Genomic DNA, 19,364 nt, shown 5'->3' on the forward strand with positions numbered 1-19,364 from the left:
CGAGAGCAGCCCCACCCAACTAGAAGACGGTGGACAGGCATTTGAGGAGGATGATGTGGTCAGTCTCAAAGGCTGCAGGCAGGTTGAGTAGGATGAGGAGGGCAAGTTAACCTTGTCATAGTCATCTAAGGTGTCTTCAGTGACTTTCATAAGAGTTGTTTCAGCACTGTGGCGAGGTAGGAACATGATTGGGGGGATTCAAATATGGAGTTCCGGGAAAGATGGGGATGGATTTGGGAGGCAACATAATATTCAAGGACTTTGGAGAGGAAAGTCAGGTTGGAGATGGGGTATTATACAAGAAGAGAGGGATCAAAGGTTTTTTTTTGAAGAGAGGGTGTATTATACCCTTGGTGTAAGGTAACCTAAGCAATGACGGCCAGTCAGTTTAACCATGGGTGGTGGGGAAGCTTTTAGAAATGATAATTCAGGACAAAATTAACAGCCATTTAGGCAAATGAAGGAAAGCCAACAGAGTATTGTTAAGGGCAAGTTGGCTTAACTTAGTTGCTTGAGTTTTTTTTAATGAGGAAACAGGACCGGTAGATGAGGGTAATGCAGCTATGTAGTAATAAAGTGCTACATAACAGACTTGTGAGCAAAATTAGAGCTCATGGAATAAAAGTGACAGTAGCAGCATTGGTGTGAAATTTGCTAAGTAACAGGAAACAGAGTAGCGGTGAATAGTTGTTTTTTGGACTACACTAGAGGAAAAATTTATAATCGGGTTCCCCAAGGTTGATGTTAGGACCGCTGCTTTTCTTAATATACATTAATGAACAAGACTTGGGCGCACAGGGCCAAGTTTCAAAATTTGCTGATAACACAAAACTTGTAAGAATTGTGAACCATGAGGGGAATAGTGTTAAACTTCAAAGAACAGACAAGCGACAGATAAAATTTAATGCAGAGGGTGTGAAGTGATTTATTTTGTTAGGAAGAATGAGAAGAGGCAATGTAGAATAAAGGGTACAATTCTAAAGGAGTGCAAGAGCAGAGGGCCCTGGGATATATGTGCACAAATCATTGAAGGTGACAGGGCAGGTTGAGAGGGAAGTTTATGAAGCATATGGAATTCTGGGAAGTACAAAAGCAAGGAAGTTATGAAAAACCTGTATAGGATACTGGTTCGGCCTCAACTGGAGTATTGTGTTTTTTTATTTGGTCATGGGATGTGGGTGTCGCTGGCTAGGCCAGCATTTTTATTGGCCCATCCCTAATTGCCCTTGAGAAGGTGGTGGTAAGCTGCCTTCTTAAACTACTGCTGTTCATGTGATGTAGGTACAGAGTGCTGTTATAGAGGGAGTACCAGGAGTTTGACCCAGCAACAGTGAAGGAACTGTTCCAAGTCAGGATGGTATGTGGCTTGGAGGGGAACTTGCAGGTGGTGATGTTCCCAGGCACTTTTTGTCCATTTCTGGGCACTAGACTTCAGAAAGGATGTGAAGGAATTAGAGAGGGCACAGAAAGCATTCAAAAGAGTGGTTCCAGGGATAAGGAACTTCAGTTATGTGGATAGGTTGGAGAAGCTAGGACTGTTCCCCTTAAAGAGACAGTTGAGAGGAGATTTGACAGAGGTGTTCAGAATAATGAAGGGTCTCTGAACAGAAGAGATATGGAGAAACTGTTAACCTTGGCATAAGGATCAAGAACCAGAGGGCACTGAAGTAAGATGCTTTGCAAAAGAAATAATGGCAACATGAGGAAACACATTTTTACGAAGGGAATGGTTAGTATATCTGGAATACAATTCCTAAGACTGGAGTAGAGGCAGATTCAAGAGTGGTTTTCAAAGGAGAATTGGATAACTACCCGAGGAGAAAAAAAATGCAGGGCAATGGGGAAGGAGAATGGGACTAAGTGAGCTATTCTTGCAGAGAACCGGCACAGTCACAATGGGCCAAGTGGCCTCCTTCTGTGCTGTAACCATTCTATGATTCTATGATTTTATGATTTTGACAGTTTCTGGTAGAGAAACACATTTTTTTAATGTTCTCTCAGTGGTCCATATTCTTCTGATATTGTTCATACAACCACTCTGGAAAATATATCCTTAGTATTCATAGATGTTCTCACAAATCTTAGCAAATACACTAAGGGCGGAATTGTCATGTCTTGTTGGCAATGGAAATCATGATGGGTGGAGGTTGGGGGGGAATTCGGCATGAGGGACAGAAATCAGTTTCCTGCTGGCATGAATTCACAGCGGGGTCCTCCGAATGTGTCCACCACGGCAGAATGCAAACCCCGCTGGAGGCAGGCATGAACATGATTTGCATCCCAGTAATGGGATGCAAAGTAAGGCCCAACCAGAATCGTCCCCTGATGCCCAATTTACCGTTATACCGGTGGGAAAATACGCCGGCCAGGACATGCCTGGACAAATGCAATGTGAAGAAGTCAGGACTTGCCATTAGGGCCTTGCTCAGATAGCGGACATCCGAGGAGAAGATGATGCTGGAGCCCTACAGCTACTGGACCCTGGAGAAACACATGCATCGCATGCTGGGTGGATCTTCCTGCACATGGCTCTGCCGTGAAGCAGTTCTCGGAAGATGGGAGGTCTCCATTAATGCTTCCGGCCTGCTTCAGAACATCAAGGTCTTGGCCTTGGCTTGGACCAACTTCTGTGGTCTCCATAGATGCTTCAGGCCTGCTACGGAACATCAAGGTCTTGGCCAGATGTTCGGTGAAGGTGGGGGAGAGGAAGGTCTAGGTGTGAGTGGGAGGAAGGTGTATTAGGGGGGTGTGATGCTAGTGGGGTGGAAACGAAGGTGTACCAAGGTGGTGAGCTTGGCGGGCAGGGGGTGGGAAATGAAGGTGTTGGGGGTGAGTTTGCTTGGGGGAAGGACAGTGTCCAGGGGGAGGAGGGGGCATGGGGGGAGGAGGCAGTATGAGGGGAGGTCAGTGTAACGGGGGAAGACGCTGCAAGTCGGGAGGTAGGTGTAAGATGTGAGGAAGGTGTAAGGGAGGGTGTTTGGAGGGGGAAAGGTGTCCAGGAAGTGGAAGGAGTAAGGGGGTGCGGAATGTCCAAGTCAATGTGCAAGTGATTGGTCTGTGGAGTCAATGACTGCCTCCTGGGGACCGAACTGAGGGCAGACGTGGTAGGAAGGAATGGTGAGTGTGAGAGGGAGCTGGTAGGGTAGGAGGATGAGGGTGCATCAGTAACAGTAGAAGGGGCGGCGAGGTGGTTGGTGGGGAGTCGGAGGCAGACATGGACCTTGGGGGTAGGAAGGAGGAAGTTGGGGATGTCAATGTGGATAGGGATAGGATTTTCATGAAGGTAGGGAGCGTGCACATTTACCTTGATGTCTGGGATGACAAGGGTTCGGGTTGGTAGGTGACATTGGGGAGGTGGAAGGCAATGTCGGGGGGGTTCACAGCGATGAGGGGGTAAAGGAAATGGGTGACTGGGGGAGGGGAAAGGATAGGGGAGCTAATCAAGAACTTTATCATGACTATGTTTGTCAAAATGAAACTAAGCAGAGTCTCATGTTGCATGGGCACTGGTGCTGCATGAGAGTGTAATCCATGGGTGGGCTGAGATGCAGGTCAGCTCAGATGGGCAACTGAAAGAGAAGCTCTGCAGGCAGCATTGAAAATGCTCGGGACAGTGAGATGAGTGTGATGGACGAAGGCTCTGCGTGTGTGGGAGAGTGCTTGCACAAGGCTCCGAAAGGCTCTGCCCCACACACACACTTCCCCCTCCTGAATCACTTGTAGAATGACTGCGTGCAGCCAAACTGCTAGTGGGGGGATAGGGTTCAGGGGGAGGATTCGCGAAGTCTGTCAATGAAGCTGAAAGACACCATTACACATTATTCAGTGAAGGTGAATGTATTTTCAGATTATAAAGTGACAAAATGTGTTCACCCATGCAACCACTTGTGATCAGGATTTCTTAACTTTTCCAGACCTACCACTTCTTCTAGGTGCTGCCCTGACATCCGCAGCTGGGGATGAGACAGCCTGTGCCATGGTTGGCCCTGTTGCCTTTGATGACCCTCAGTGTACACCCTCTTGAGGCCCAAAACCTTTAGGGCCCCGGTTTGCTTTGGCTGTCCTCCTGTGGACCAGCTGCTCCCTCTGTGATGACGGAGGATAAGATTGAGGGGGAACTCAGAGGGAACAGACAGTCTCTGAGATTCCTTACTGGATGACCCAAGGTGTCCAGCTGTCGCTCCTCCTCCCTTCGGATGCCCGATGGTCCCGGCCTGACTCCTTGAGGGGAAGGGGCTCCTGGGGGGACTTTGAGGTGCTCTGTTTTCCTTTCGCGTTGCCAATGCAGGAACACACCCCTGACTACCGAGATGGAGTGTAGGTCTGCTCCTATTTCCAGATTCTCCTGGACCAGGGCCTGCATGGCATCCGCCATCCTTCCTATGGAGACCTCTAAACATGCACCTGTGGGCACCACTTCGTCAGAGAGCAGGCTGATGCACTCCTCTGACTCATGTGCCATTCTGTTGAGGGCTTCCAACAGCTCTGCATGATGTTCCCACGCCTTCTGCTGACTCTCCACGATGAGTTGGGAGGCCGAAGCCAGAGGCTCGTCATCTGACTCAGACGTCACAGATGCCACTTCCACTGCAGTCCTCCAAGTGCCAGGGAGCACGGCTGAACCTGCCTCCTCCTGCTGCAGACAAGTGTTCACGCGATGACCACTGGATTGTGAACCCAAGCCTGCTCTAGATCTAGGTTTCATTAGGTGTGTCTGCCTCTGCGCTCGCGCAAGGTATGGGTTAGTGCTGTGATGGGTCTTCCAGCTTATTAACAGAGGACGTGTGCACTTGGCTAGAGCTGAGGGACTGGCTGGCGGCAGTCGCTTGGCAGAGCTCCCATGGCAGCAGAGTCAAAACCAGAGAGAGCACTCACAGTTGCATTGAGAGAGGGATGATGCAGTGTGGGATCCTCACGTGGATGTTCACCATTGCCACAGGCACAGTCCACGTCTTCATCAGTCAGCATGATGGCACGCATCTCAAATTGAGTGAGGGGCCTAATGAGGGCCACTCCACCCCCAGTCTGTGTTTTCTCCCTGCTGTTGGCAGCCGGTTTCTCCTGCATTAATAGAGATGGAGAGAGTGTGAGTTGGACACATGGCACTGCATGGAATGTTTGTGTAGTGAGTGGAGCCGTGGACAGGATGTGGATGCGAGCTCCAGAGGATATGAGCCTGATGAAGATGTGTAGATGTATGTGAGAGTTAGTGGTGTTGTCCTTTGAGATGGGAGATCCCTATGGATGTATGATGGGATTTTGAATGTCTGAGTTGAGAGTGATGAGGTGGTTATCTTACCCTGGCAAAATGGATGAGATCATTCATCCCTGTCTGCACTGGATGGCTGATCTCCTCTGTGCTCCAGTGGCACTGACCGCTGTCGGCGCCACCTCCCAGGCCGATCGATGACTCTGATGGGCCTCCAGTGGCCAGAGCGGAGATAGAGGGCATCACAGATTTACACAGTGCATTAGAGGCCCTTCAGCCCATCGAGTCTATACTGACATGTGAGAAACACCTGACCTACCTACCTAATCCCATTTACCAGCACTTGGCCCATAGCCTTGAATGTTATGATGTGCCAAGTGCTCATCCAGGTACTTTTCAAAGGATGTGAGACAACCCGCCTCCACCACCCACCCAGGCAGTGCATTCCAGACTGTCACCACCCTCTGGGTAAAAAAGTTTTTCCTCACATCCCCCCTAAACCTCCTGCCCCTCACCTTGAACTTATGACTTGTGACTGACCCTTCAACTAAGGGGAACAGCTGCTCCCTATCCACCCTGTCCATGCCCCTCATAATCTTGTACACCTCGATCAGGTCACTCCTCGGTCTTCTCTGCTCCAACGAAAACAACCCAAGTCTATCCAACCTCTCTTCATAACTTAAATGTTTCATCCCAGGCAACATTCTGGTAAATCTCCTCTGCACCCCCACCAGTGCAATCACATCCTTCCTATAATGTGGCGACCAGAACTGCACACAGTACTCCACCTGTGGCCTCACCAAGGTTCTATACAACTCCAACATGACCTCTCTACTTTTGTAATCTATGCCTCGACTGATAAGGGCAAGTGTCCCATATACCTTTTTCACCACCCTACTAACATGCCCTTCCACCTTCAGAGATCTATGGACACACACGCTAAGCTCCCTTTGTTCCTCAGAACTTCTTGGTGCCATGCCGTTCATTGAATACTTTTTGTCAAATTACTCCTTCCAAAGTGTATCACCTCACACTTTTCATGGTTAAATTCAATCTGCCACTTATCTGCCCATTTGACCATCCCGTCTATATCTTCCTGTAGTCCAAGACACTCAACCTCACTATTAACCAAATGGGCAATCTTTGTGTCATCCGCAAACTTACTAATCCTACCCCTCACATAGTCATCTATGTCTTTTATATAAATGACAAATAACAGGGGACCCAGCACAGATCCCTGTGGTACGCCAGTGGACACTGGCTTCCAGTCACTAAAGCATCCTTCTGTCATCACCCTCTGTCTCCTACAACTAAGCTAATTCTGAACACACCTTATCAAATTATCCTGTATCCCATGTGCATTTGCCTTCTTTATAAGTCTCCCATGTGGGACCTTGTCAAAGGCTTTACTGAAATCCATATAAACTACATCAACTGCACTACCCTCATCTACACACCTGGTCACCTCCTCAAAAAATTCAATCATATTTGTTAGGCATGACCTCCCTTTGACAAAGCCATGCTGACTATCCCTGATCAAACCTTGCCTCTCTAAGTGGAAATAGATTCTCTCCTTCGCGGAGGACTTCCACTGATTCCAGTAGGGGCCCCAGAGAGGCATCAGTAAATTTGAGGGCTGCCATCTTCCTGGTTTTCAGGTCCATCTGTTGCCTGGAGCAGTCCTGATCTGTAGACATGAAGTCGGCTGCACTCTGGTGCATTTTAAATATGACGTCCAGAGCGAGGAAGCCCTGAGGTCATGGCGTTTCAGGCAAATCTGAGCTCGCCCACCAGTGAACCGGCATGTTTCTCATGAATGCATTATTAACGAGGCAGGATGCATTGGGAAGGGGACAATACAGCGTGAAAACCTCCCGTCACAGCCAGCGGGTAAAACGTCTTTTTTCACAGCTGCTACCATATTTAGTGTAAATCTGGGATGATTCTATCTTATTCCACATAAAAGAACAGTTACTACAGAAAGTTAAAGATCAGCAAATTGTTTTAAAAGATTTATAATTTAAAAATATTTTCCAGCATTCAAAACAACAGGTTTGACCTGGGCTTTTTCAGGGACAAATGGTCACTGGATACATTTAACAAAGTTTTGATTTGTCAAGAATATTACTTTGAGTATCTCTGTGGTCGTTTCACTGAGCATTTAGTTACAAATTGTATCTTTTGCAAGATATTTTAAAATGACTTTCAAATTACTTCATGCAGTACAAATAAATAGTAACAGTTACTTTCAGGTGAACTATGCTGCCCTGTTTAAAGACTTCAAATACATAACTAAATAAAAAATTCTAATTACCTTCATCACAATTCTGAGATTGAATTTGAAAGATTTAACCTAAACAAGATTTAATTTGAAGGCTTTAACCTAAACAACTCGTGTTTCAAGAGGCATTACCCTTCTTTCATCAGTTGCATAGTGCGCTGAATACCATATATTACGTCTCATATTGGCAGTAACAGATGAATCACTTCCTAATGGTTCCTTTTGCTCTTCTTCCTCTCTTTCATAATTTTCCTCCTCTTCCATATCCTGTAAATGAAAAATGAGACATTATATTGCAAATTGTACAGATATACATTCCGGTCACATTTAAAAGGCAGTTAAAGGTCCTCACATATTGCAACACACTTCACTGCCTCTACTTCATCATCAGCTTTTGAGAAGACATGTTTACTTAGAACTGATCCCCCCTCTTTCACCTAACAAACACAGGATGGTCTCAAAGCAACCCCTCCCAGGGAATAATCTGGTTAGGTCTAGAATTTTGAATACAGATCATGCCCTCGGTCCATCTCTTGTTGAACATATCCATATGACACTATTTCATAAATTGTTGCCCAAATAATGCCAACAATGGTGTATTTGATAGACCAACCCCCTGAATAATAAAGAAGCGTTCCAAGCTTTTGAAAGTAAAATCCCTTGTGAAGTTGCTACTTCTATAACATTCACTACTGTGTATATCAAGTTTAAAACAGCCAAATTTAGAATGAGGAATATATGCAAAATCAAGATGTATAAGTCAATGACAATAGTTACTTAGTAATACAGAGTTTGAGTACTGATGAAAAAAGAGACATGTCAAAGCTTTTTGTCTTGCACTCATCAGGACACTCACAAGAATACCAATATACGGGGGAATACCAACAATTTATGCGATATGTGAAGAGAGCGCTGATTGGTTGGCCAAGTGGCATTGCCATGGAGTGTGCACCACTGATGATGACTGGTAGTTAACTAAGCATTGTTTGAAATTTAAACCAGGCAGCTTGACCCTAAGGCATTGCCCTGAGGAATGAGTCAGCAAATGGCTGTCATTCATTTTTAGCTGAAACAGGTGCAATTTATGTACATGTTCTTTCTGTCTGCTAAACAAAATGAGTGACAGCCATTTGCTGACTCAATCCTCAGGGCAATGCCTTGACCAATCAGGGTCAAGCTGCCTGGTTTAAATTTCAAACAATGCTTGGCAGTTAACTGTCTGTCACCATCAGTGGTGCACTCTCCATGGCAATGCCACTTACTAACCTATCAACACTCTCTTCACATACAGTATAAATTGTTGTTTTCCCCCCTTAAATTGGTATTCTTATGAGTGCAAGATGAAAAGCTTAGATATGTCTCTTTCTGCAGCAATACATAATGATAATAATTCAAATGAAGAAATATGTAGTTGTGGTGGTCAGGCAGCTTGGAAGATTGGATCTGTAATTCAGGGGCATTATGTATGGCTCATTTTGTGCCACAAGTGTACTTTCCAGTTTACAAAGGTTCCCTCATTTATATATGCTTCCAGCACGATTTGCATCATGTTCTGGGAGTGCAGAGTTGGTGGGGTGAGGCAGACTTTCCTGGGCAGAACTTTAAAAGTGACAATTCAGCATCTTAAACCGAATGGGCAGTTCCTGCTCTGGGCAAAAAGCATTGCTGTATGTCTTCGGCAAAGAGCCAAAGTCTGGGTGGTGCTACAGTCAATTATCTCAGGGTAAACCGGCACAGGAGACCTCATTATTCAGACCTGCAAAGATTCCAAAGCCTATTCCAGTTGTGGGTCTTGGACACTTTTTTTTAAACCTATACCAATATTTTGGGTGGTGCATTTCCATTTCCTAATGAGCATGCACTTCCTGACTGCTGTTTTGGAAGATTAGGAGACTACTTAGCACCTAAAAAACAGCCAATGCATGGTCAAATTTCTAGACCAAGGCATTTCTAAAGCCTGTGTACCTGCAAGCTCGCCCTCTTCTCCACTTTTTTATGACAGACTGTGATGATAATGCATTAATGACAGAATGTATCAGAAGTACTTGAATAAAAGTGATCTGTCTGCAACATTCCCATAAATCCATTTATTTCATGAAGCAGAGCAAGCAATTTTTGTTATACTGTGGAAAAAGAGGTAGCGGAAAAGATCACAGAAGACTCCCTCTCTCCCATGGACCATGCAGGGGAAATCAGAAAATGTCAGTGAGAATTTGGGATTGGGTGATTCATAGAGCACAAGCAAGCAATAGGAATGCATAGTGGTTAGCAACGTGCCATGTTCTTTCTGGATGCTGAGAAGGAGGCTGCCTATGCCTTCGGAATAAGGGCATTCACCTGAATAGAAGGATGTCTGAGGAATATGCCTATGTGCAGAATAATCTCAGTTGCCAAGGAACTGATTCTGCAGTCCAAAGCACACATTTACAGAAATATTTGGGAAGTTTTTCTTCAGTGCAGGTATAAGGGGAAACATGGTAGCTTTACTGGAAACTGATGGGCCTCACTTCAGAAGCAGTCCAGGACCTCCTACTTCACAAAGACTATTGAGTCAGAGACAGACTATATGGCACCTTGCATATCAATTTCAAACTGTGGGGACTAGGCTGTTGTCACTCAGGGGTTTCTGGATCCGATTGCTGCCTTTAGACCACCAATTACATAGGAGCATAGGAAATAAGAGCAGGAGTACGCCATTCAGCCCCTCAAGCCTGCTCCACCAATAGAGGGGACATAGATATCCAAGATCCAATGGAATGGCTGGAAGCAAGTTGCCTAAGGCTGTATTTTCTCAGGGCAGCAGTACATGCCAAACACATTGGAACTGGCACCAGGCTGCCCTAATGCAAGGGATGTAACAAGCAGTCAGTCCCTCCCTGCCAAGATTAAGCTACCATGAGAGAATGGAAATCTCTGTGCCACAAGCCTTTTGTACTACAGTAAAAGCTAAGCATCCCTCATGATACAATCCCTCAGGTTGCCCTTAGGAGGGGCATGAGAGTAAAAGGCAGAAGGGTATGTTTACAGAATCATGGGAGCACAGTGTGAGGAAAGAGCAGATTGGTTTACATTTTTGAGGTCCTAGCATTAAATGTGTTTATGTTATGCTTTATTATTCATGGATAATATAGCCATACAGCAAGGAATGTACATGCTAACGTCGACTTGACATAAAATTTGGTTGTGTAATGTCTATATTTTTGGCACTTTAGATGCCATTTTGGGTCCAAACTGGCATCTGCAACATGTTTGTACACTTCTGATGCAGGTCATGCCAGACGTCATTTATGATAGGTCACCTCAACTGGCACCAGAAGTATGTAATGTAGGTAGATTGTTACGTTAGTTAGCACACCAGGCTAATTTGAGCCAGCAGTGCCACTTTCAACCTCAACACTTCAGTTATTGCTCTTGCTTAACTTCGCAGAGCTGAACATGTGTCCAGCAGCAGGAAAGACCACAACCCTAACCAGTGTTATTTCATGGAATCATCAACCACTTTCACCATAGTTGCTGATTAATTTCTGCTGACTATTGCTGAGTTAGTTAAGATGTTTGGAGGTATATACTGCAACTCAGCATGGCAGGCAATTGAGCAGAAGCAATACACAGCAGGACGAGTCCTCTTCCAAGAAGGAGGAGGAGGGGAGAAGAGATCTCAGTAGGAGGCCATATTGATCCAGGGTCTTCAGAATGCAAGCCTGCTATCTCAAAGTCAGCACAGAACAGCGTGTGTGACAAATAAAAACAGAAAATGCTGCTGAGAAACTCTATTTCTCATCTCCACAGATGCTGTCAGACCAGCTGAGTTTTTCCAGCATTTTCTGTTTTTATTTTAGATTTCCAGCATCAGTAGTGTTTTGCTTTTATCAGAGTGTGTGACATTCTGTTTCACTAAGGTGCTCACTGAGATTGGCCATCTGTTTTAATCAGACCTGCAGCCTCTGAGAAGGTATTGCTAGTGACTGTAAAGGTGACCATGATCATGAACATCTTTACATCCATCAACTTAGATGCTGGAAAAGACAAAGACACACCTTGCCCAACTGATCCTGCAAAGTCATCCTCATAAACACCTGCATACCTGAATATTGCTAAAAAGGAGAGAATTGCCGAAGCTTTTCATCTTGCACTCATCAGAATAAACACAAGAATGCCAAATTTCAAACGATCACAACAATTAATACTACAGGAGAAAAGGGTGCTAACTGGTTGGCAAGTTAACTCTGACGGTCAAGGTGTTGCCATGGCGAAAGCACTGGGGAATTATAGGTTCCTCAAGCTCCCGGGTAATTTAAAAGATGCGAAAGGCTAAACCATATTCCTTTTGTTTGCAGAGAACAGGTCCCTGCGCATAAATGTTTGTCGCTTCTAACAAGCCAATATTAGCCGCTTTACAAGCACAACTGATTATCTTAAATTGGTTGTTCATGTAGCTATTAAGAACTCTTGTGGTGCAGTGGGTAGTACCTCTACTTCTGAACCAGAATCTCTATTTTTGAGTTCCACCTTCTCATGGGCAACTAGGCATGGGCAATAAATGCTGGCCCAGCCAGTGAAGCTCACATTGCACAAATTAATAAAAAAAAACACAAGACTTGATGACCATGGAAGATGCATTCGTGGTGTGGCCAAGCATGTTGACTGTCAACCTTTAAATCCTTCTGAGATACCAATGGCAGGCAGTGAGAAGGGGAGAGTTTCCTAGTCAGCCAGAACCATATGGTAGCTGCAGTCATTGCCTCTCTATTTTAAAAGACTCCATGCACAAGCTCTTGCCACGGGATCCATGGCTTCAAAGGACGGCTAGAGAGAGAGAGTGTAGCTATTAGCTCACTCAGGATTGTTCAGCAAGTGCTATTCACTTACAGAATCACATCTAATAGTATAAGTTTTGTTTTGAGTTTTGTAAGCACAGGCTGGTTAAGTACCTTTTGTATTCTGCCTATTATGAACCGCTGAAGGAACATGTTGTTTGATTCTATCGGCAAATCACTGGAAAATATGGTCTACCTACCTGGGATTGCACTGCCACTGAAATTCGTACACAACATTGTGTGGTAGGCAGAATGTCTTTTTAAGTGACAGCAGCATCCTGTTAGTGGAAAATATCACTCACGTAGCCACTGCATTGAAGCAGTGTGAAATGGTTTCCTTAACTTTTGTTTGAATTCTGGAGATTCTTTGCCTTTCCATAGTAAGTTGAGATACACTTGGCACTTTTCAGGTCCAAGTGTGGCAGCTATTTGACCCATTTGTGAGTTGAGTAACATTATGTATGAACTTCAGTGCTAGTGCACACCACCACCTGCTCAAGGGCAATTAGAGATGGGCAATAAATGCTGACCTTGACAACTATTGTGACACCCATATTCCAAAAACAAATAAAACAAAAATTTCCTTTCCGCAGGGATATCCATGATCAGCTCCGCACATTGAGATACCAGTGAACAAAACCCTGATTTTCCATTCAACAACAGTCTCGTAGCTTACCTTCTCTCTGATACTGTCCATTACAATGTCCTCTTGGCCAGAATGCTGAAATAAAAACCACCACAAAATAACCATTCCAAACCAAATTTATCAATGAAACAAGCAAATATTCCATGGAAAAGTCAACTAATCACCTTTGTGCATTTCCTTAGTGCCTGTCTTCCCTGCACCTTTGTCTGTCCTATGCAGTGCTACTACAGAGGTTGCAATATGACTTACAAAAGTCTGTTGACTTTCAATGGGGAGACTACTGATGGCCTTACAGGATGACTTTGCACAGCTCTGGCCTGAGAAAGGCTAACTTCAGACTGCACCACCTCGTCATAAGTGTCAGAAGTGTTGTTGGGTGTCATCAGCAAGGGCACTGGCAAAGTGGCCATGGTAAGAGAATTAATATTGCCATTCTGAGAGAAAACAGCAGGTTCGTGCACCACGGCATCAATACCACTCTCCCAGGGTGACACCTCAGTATTCCCAACAACGTGAAGGTGGACAGATTGCTGGACTGCTGTGAAACCCTGCAAGTCCCTTTGTAAAATGATGTCTGCAGCTACAATGGCAGCAGTCTGAGCCTGCATGGTAAACAGGCTACACTTTCATGGCAACAAATGTGATTGCATGGCTTCAGTCTGAGAATCCAGTGCAGCGCTCAGGCTTTGGATGGCTTTTGCTTTTGTACTGCAATGGGAACTGAGGCATCAGCCATCAAAGTTTGCATCATGGTTAAGTGCATAAATGGAATTGGCCATCACTTTCATGGTAGAAAAGATGGGTTCCAAGCTCTTTACAAAGCAGCGTGCAAGGCGAATGCTGAACTCCCCATCTTCCTTGACAGTGACTACAGATTTTCTGGCTGGCCTACCACTGCACTTAGGATTTCTCTGTGCATGCCCTTCAGCTTGTTTCTCTACGTAGCTTCACTGAAGTTCTCATATGATTCCTCTACATCAGAACTCAGGTGTAATCTTGCCCTCTGACAAGCTGGCTATCCTTTTCCCGTGCCCTACAAGCCACCCATGCCTGGTGTCTTCACCCATGTGAAGATCCCACCTATAAATTGCATGCAGTATCAATATCTGAGCTGATGGTTGTGAATGTGAAAACAAGGAACAGTGTTTCTTCATCATCAGGTTCCATGTCTTGCTCCTTCACCATTCATGATCAGGTTACAGTTGTTGGGTATCTGAAAGTAGGAAGGCACAAAGATGAGATTGTCATGAAGGGAAGTGGCAAATGCAAGAAGTGCAGGCTTAAACTATCTGTAGCTTAAGAATCAGATGTGAATGTAGGAAGAGCAGGAAGGGTAATATGAGAAGGAGGATTAGGTATGAAGCATACCATCATCTTCAATCGTTCGAGTCCTGCAGCTAATGAGGGCCTCAGTCATGGCTGCTCCAACTATGGCTTGTACTGTCTCCTCCATCAGGGTGAGGACATGTAGCTATGGCTGTCCCTGGCTGGTTAGATGCTGCTGCATCTGGTTGCGTACAACCTTGTCCTTCAAGAGTTGGGCAAATGTGTTAGTGAGTGTGGTGAAATGGTTTGGGTGATGTACCTGCAATTGTAGAACAGCTGGAAAGCTGTTGAACAGTGTGCAAGCTGTAAGATGTGGATGTGATATTGCAGCAATGCTAAATGTGTGAGGGCATGGTGAAATTATAAATCATCCCAGATTTACACTAAGTCCGGTAGTGGGTGGGAAAAAGGATGTTTTACCCACTGGCTGCAATGGTGGGTTTTCATACCGTATCATCCTAATTCCACCTCATTAATCATGCATTCCTAGAAAACATGCCATGTCGCTGGTGGGGCAACCTCTCATTCGCCCATCCCACCATCACCTTAGGCCTTCAGTAAACTAGGCGCCATATTTAAATGCCGCCCCTGCAAAGCACTAGCACTCTTCAAGGGATTGGGAGCTTCTATATACTGATGGCTGCCAAAGGGAGGAAACATACTGCCCCCAGATATAGTGACACCTCCCTCGAGTGCCTATTGGACACAGTGGAGGTCCGCCGAGATGTCCTCTTCTCTCCGGTCTGGGCGAAGGCCAACAAACAAGGTGACAAATTCAGCATGAGAGGCAGTGGCAGCAGTGGTCAGCACCAATGCCCTGCAAAAGAGGACAGCCACCCAGTGCTGAAAGAGGACAAATGGTCTCCTCCGTTTTGCCAGCTAAGTCACTCTCTTGTCACTCTACTCACACACTCACAAATGCATCACAGACCCACAGGGATCTCACTCACTGACAGTTCAAAGGACATTGCCATTCACTCTCACAGAACCTTCACCTGCTCGGCGAATGCTGTCCTCATCCCGTCCATGGCAGCACTCAACACCCACACATGCCAGGCAAATTTATCTGGCCTAGCAGGCATTCTGCTCACATTCTCTCCATCTGTATTCATGTCCCAGGCTGGTACACAATAAAAGGGAGAGGTTGCAGATTGGTAGAGGGATGCCTGAAATCACGGACTTTGAAAATAGAGTCATTGTTCCTGCAATTTGAGAGGAAAAAGCTGGAATCAGATGTAATGGTATTACAGTTGAATAAAGGCAACTACAGAGGCATGAGGGAGGAGCTGGCCAGAATTGACTGGGAGATGAGCCTAGCAGGAAAGACAGTGGAACAGCAATGGCAGGAGTTTTTGGAAGTAATTTGGGAGACACAGCAAAAATTCATCCCTAGGAAGAAGAAGCATACTAAAGGGAGGACGAGGCAACCATGGCTGACAAGGGAAGTCAGGGACAGCATAAAGCTAAAGAGAAAGCATACAATGCGGTGAAGAGCAGTGGGAAACCAGAGGATTGCGAAGCCTACAAAGACCAACAGAGGACAATTAAGAAAGAAATGAGGGAGAAGATTAAATATGAGGGTAAACTAGCCAGTAATATAAAAGAAGATTGCAAGAGTTTTTTTAGATATATGAAGGGTAAGAGAGAGGCAGAAGTGGACATTGGGCCGCTGGAAAATGACGCTGGAGAAGTAGTAGTGGGGAACAAAGAAATGGCGGAGGAACTGAATAGGTACTTTGCGTCAGTCTTCACGGTGGAAGACACAAGTAACATCCCCAAAGTTCAAGAGAGTCAGGGAGGAGAGGTGAGTATGGTGGCCATTACCAAGGAGAAGGTGCTAGGAAAACTGAAAGGTCTGAAGGTGGATAAATCACCTGGACCAGATGCAGTACACCCCAGAGTTCTGAAGGAGATAGCTGAAGAGATAGTGGAGGCGTTAGTGGTGATCTTTCAGGAATCACTGGAGTCAGTGGGGGTCCCAGAGGACTGGAAAATCACTAATGTAACTCCCCTGTTTAAGAAGGAAGTGAGGCAAAAGACAGGAAATTACAGGCCAATTAGCCTGACCTTGGTCATTGGTAAGATTTTAGAGTCCATTAATAAGGGTGAGATTTCAGAATACTTAGAAGTGCATGATAAAATAGGGCAAAGTCAGCATGGTTTCATCAAGGGGAGGTCATGCCTGACAAATCTGTTAGAACTCTTTGAGGAGGTAACGAGTAGATTAGACAAAGGAAAGCCAATGGATATTATTTACTCGGACTTCCAGAAGGCCTTTGACAAGGTGCCGCACAGGAGGCTGCTCAGTAAGATAAGAGCCCATGGTGTTAGAGGCAAGGTACTAACATGGATAGAAGATTGGCTGTCTGGCAGGAGGCAGAGAGTGAGGATAAGGGCGTTCTCAGGATGGCGGCCAGTGACTAGTGGAGTTCTGAGGGGTCAGTGTTGGGACCACAACTTTTCACTTTATACACTAATGATCTAGATGAAGGAACTGAGGACATCCTGGCGAAGTTTGCAGATGATACAAAGATATGTGGAGGGACAGGTAGTATTGAGGAGGCGGGGAGGCTGCAGAAGGATTTGGACAGGTTAGGAGAATGGGCAAAGAAGTGGCAGATGGAATACAATGTGGGGAAGTGTGAGGTCATGCACTTTGGTAGGAAGAATAGAGGCATAGACTATTTTCTAAATGGGGAGAGAATTCCGAAATCTGGAGTGCAAAAGGACTCGGGAGTCCTAGTCCAGGATTCTCTTAAGGTTAACTTGCAGGTTGAGTCGGTAGTTAGGAAGGCAAATGCAATGTTGGCATTTATTTCAAGAGGACTAGAATATAAAAGTAGGAATGTGCTGCTGAGGCTTTATAAGGCTCTAGTCAGACCACATTTAGAATATTGTGAGCAACTTTGGGCCCCATATCTCAGGAAGGCTGTGCTGGCCCTGGAGAGGGTCCAGAGGAGGTTCACGAGAACGATCCCAGGAATGAAAGGCTTAACATATGAGGAACGTTTGAGGACTCTGGGTCTATACTCGATGGAGTTTAGAAGGATGAGGGGGATTTGATTGAAACTTACAGAATACTGAAAGGCCTGGATAGAGTGGACGTGGGGAAGATATTTACATTAGTAGGAGAGACTAGGACTTGAGGGCACAGCCTCAGAGTAAAGGGAAGACCTTTTAGAACATAGATAAGGAGCAACTTCTTTAGCCAGAGAGTGGTGAATCTATGGAACTCATTGCCACAGAAGGCTGTGGAGGCCAGGTCATTGAGTGTATTTAAGACCGAGATAGATAGGTTCTTGATTGGTAAGGGGATCAAAAGTTACGGGGAGAAGGCGGAAGAATGGGGTTGAGAAACTTATCAGTCATGATTGAATGGCGGAGCAGACTCGATGGGCCAAACGGCCTAATTTCTGCTCCTATGTCTTATGGTCTTAAATGTTGCTGTGAAACACGTCACCATGCAATCACGTCAATGTGCCAGGATGATCCAGTGCGAGGGGCATGATTCTGGTGAGCAGAGCTTATAATAATATGCAGATAATATTAAAATGATGTTGCCCATTTTCAGCAGAAGGAAACGTGGCCTGCCAATGACGGGTGGAGCAGACGATCGCAAACTGGTTTTTGACGATGGCGTAAAATGAAATTTTGGTCTTCCTGCCATATTGCCTGCTCACGCTTGCCATGATGCCCAATGCCAAATGGGATGGAAAATTCTGCCCTGTGTTAAAATATGAGATGTGGTTGGTGGGTCAGTGAGTGAAGAGATGGTGCTGAATTGAGTTGTGTAAGGCTAGTGGTTTCTTTGCAAGCATATGACATTTGAAGTTGTTTTCATAAGAACATTAGAAATAGGAACAGGAATAGACCATTCGGCCCCGAGAGCCTGCTTGGCCATCCAATAAGATCATGGCTGATCTTGTGTTTCGATTTCCACATTCCTATCTAACCCTGATAACCTTTGATTCCCTTGCCTAACAAGAATCTATCTACCTCTGCCTTATAAATATTCAATGACCTTGCCTCCACCACCTTCTGAGGCACAGAGTTCCAAAATCGCACAACCCTCTGAGAAAAAAATTCTCCTCATTTCTGTTGTAAAAGGGCAACCCCTAATTTTAAAACAGTGCCCCCTAGTTCTAGGCTCACCCACAAGAGGAAACATCCTTTCCATGTCCACCTTGTCAATACTGTTCAGGATCTTGTATACTTCAATCAAATTACCCCTCACTCTTCTGGAAACAAGCCCAGTTTGTCCAATCTTCTTCGTAAAACAACAAACTCATTCCAGGTATCAATCTAGTTAACCTCCTTTGAACTGCCTCCAATGCACTTACATCCTTCCTCAAATAGGGAGACTAAAACTGCACACAGTATTTGAGGTATGGCCTCACCGATGCCCTGTATAACTGAAGCACAACATCTTTACTTTTATGTTCAATCCCTCTTGTAATTTTTTATTTATTCATTCACAGGATGTGGGCTTCACTGGCTGAGCCAGCATTTATTGCCCATCCCTAGTTGCCCTTGAGAAGGTGGTGGTGAGCTGCCTTCTTGAACTCCTGCAGTCCATGTGGTGTAGGTACACCCACAGTTTTGTTACGAAGGGAATTTCAGGATTTTGACCCAATGGCAGTGAAGGAATGGCAAAATAGTTCCAAGTCAGGATGGTGAATTACTTGGAGGGGAACCTCCAGATGGTGGTGTTCCCATCTATCTGCTGCCCTTGTCTTTCCAGATGATAGTGGTCATGGGTTTGGAAGGCGCTGTCTAAGGAGCCTTGGTGAATTCCTGCAGTGCAACTTGTAGATGGTATACACTACTGCTACTGTGCATTGGTGGTGGAGGGAGTAAATGTTTGTGGATGTGGTGCCAATCAAGTGGGCTGCTTTGTGCTAAATGGTGTCCAGTTTTTTCAGTGTTGTGGATAGCAATCCATTAGCCTTCTTAATTAATTGCTGTCCATTAGCTTTCTTAATTACTTGCTGTCCCTTGGCCTTCTTAATTACTTGCATTCATTGATCATTGAACCTCTTGCAGCACTGCATCCAGGACCTACATACTGCCATTGAACAAAATGGC

General features: G+C 45.3%; 1 protein-coding gene across 1 annotated transcript in view; it reads right to left on the reverse strand.

Moving 5' to 3' along the window:
• Nucleotides 1-19,364, reverse strand: part of LOC121279061 (piezo-type mechanosensitive ion channel component 2-like) — a 1,076,252-nt gene that overhangs the window by 354,886 nt on the left and 702,002 nt on the right. Inside the window, exons 9-10 of the mRNA XM_041189919.1 lie at nucleotides 12,984-13,028; nucleotides 7,623-7,757 (exon numbers count right to left, since the gene is read on the reverse strand). Coding sequence (XP_041045853.1) covers nucleotides 7,623-7,757; nucleotides 12,984-13,028 — 180 coding nt within the window. The remainder of the gene's footprint in view (nucleotides 1-7,622; nucleotides 7,758-12,983; nucleotides 13,029-19,364) is intronic.

The sequence above is a fragment of the Carcharodon carcharias genome, chromosome 6 (genome assembly GCF_017639515.1).
Source record: "Carcharodon carcharias isolate sCarCar2 chromosome 6, sCarCar2.pri, whole genome shotgun sequence".
NCBI lineage: Eukaryota > Metazoa > Chordata > Chondrichthyes > Lamniformes > Lamnidae > Carcharodon > Carcharodon carcharias.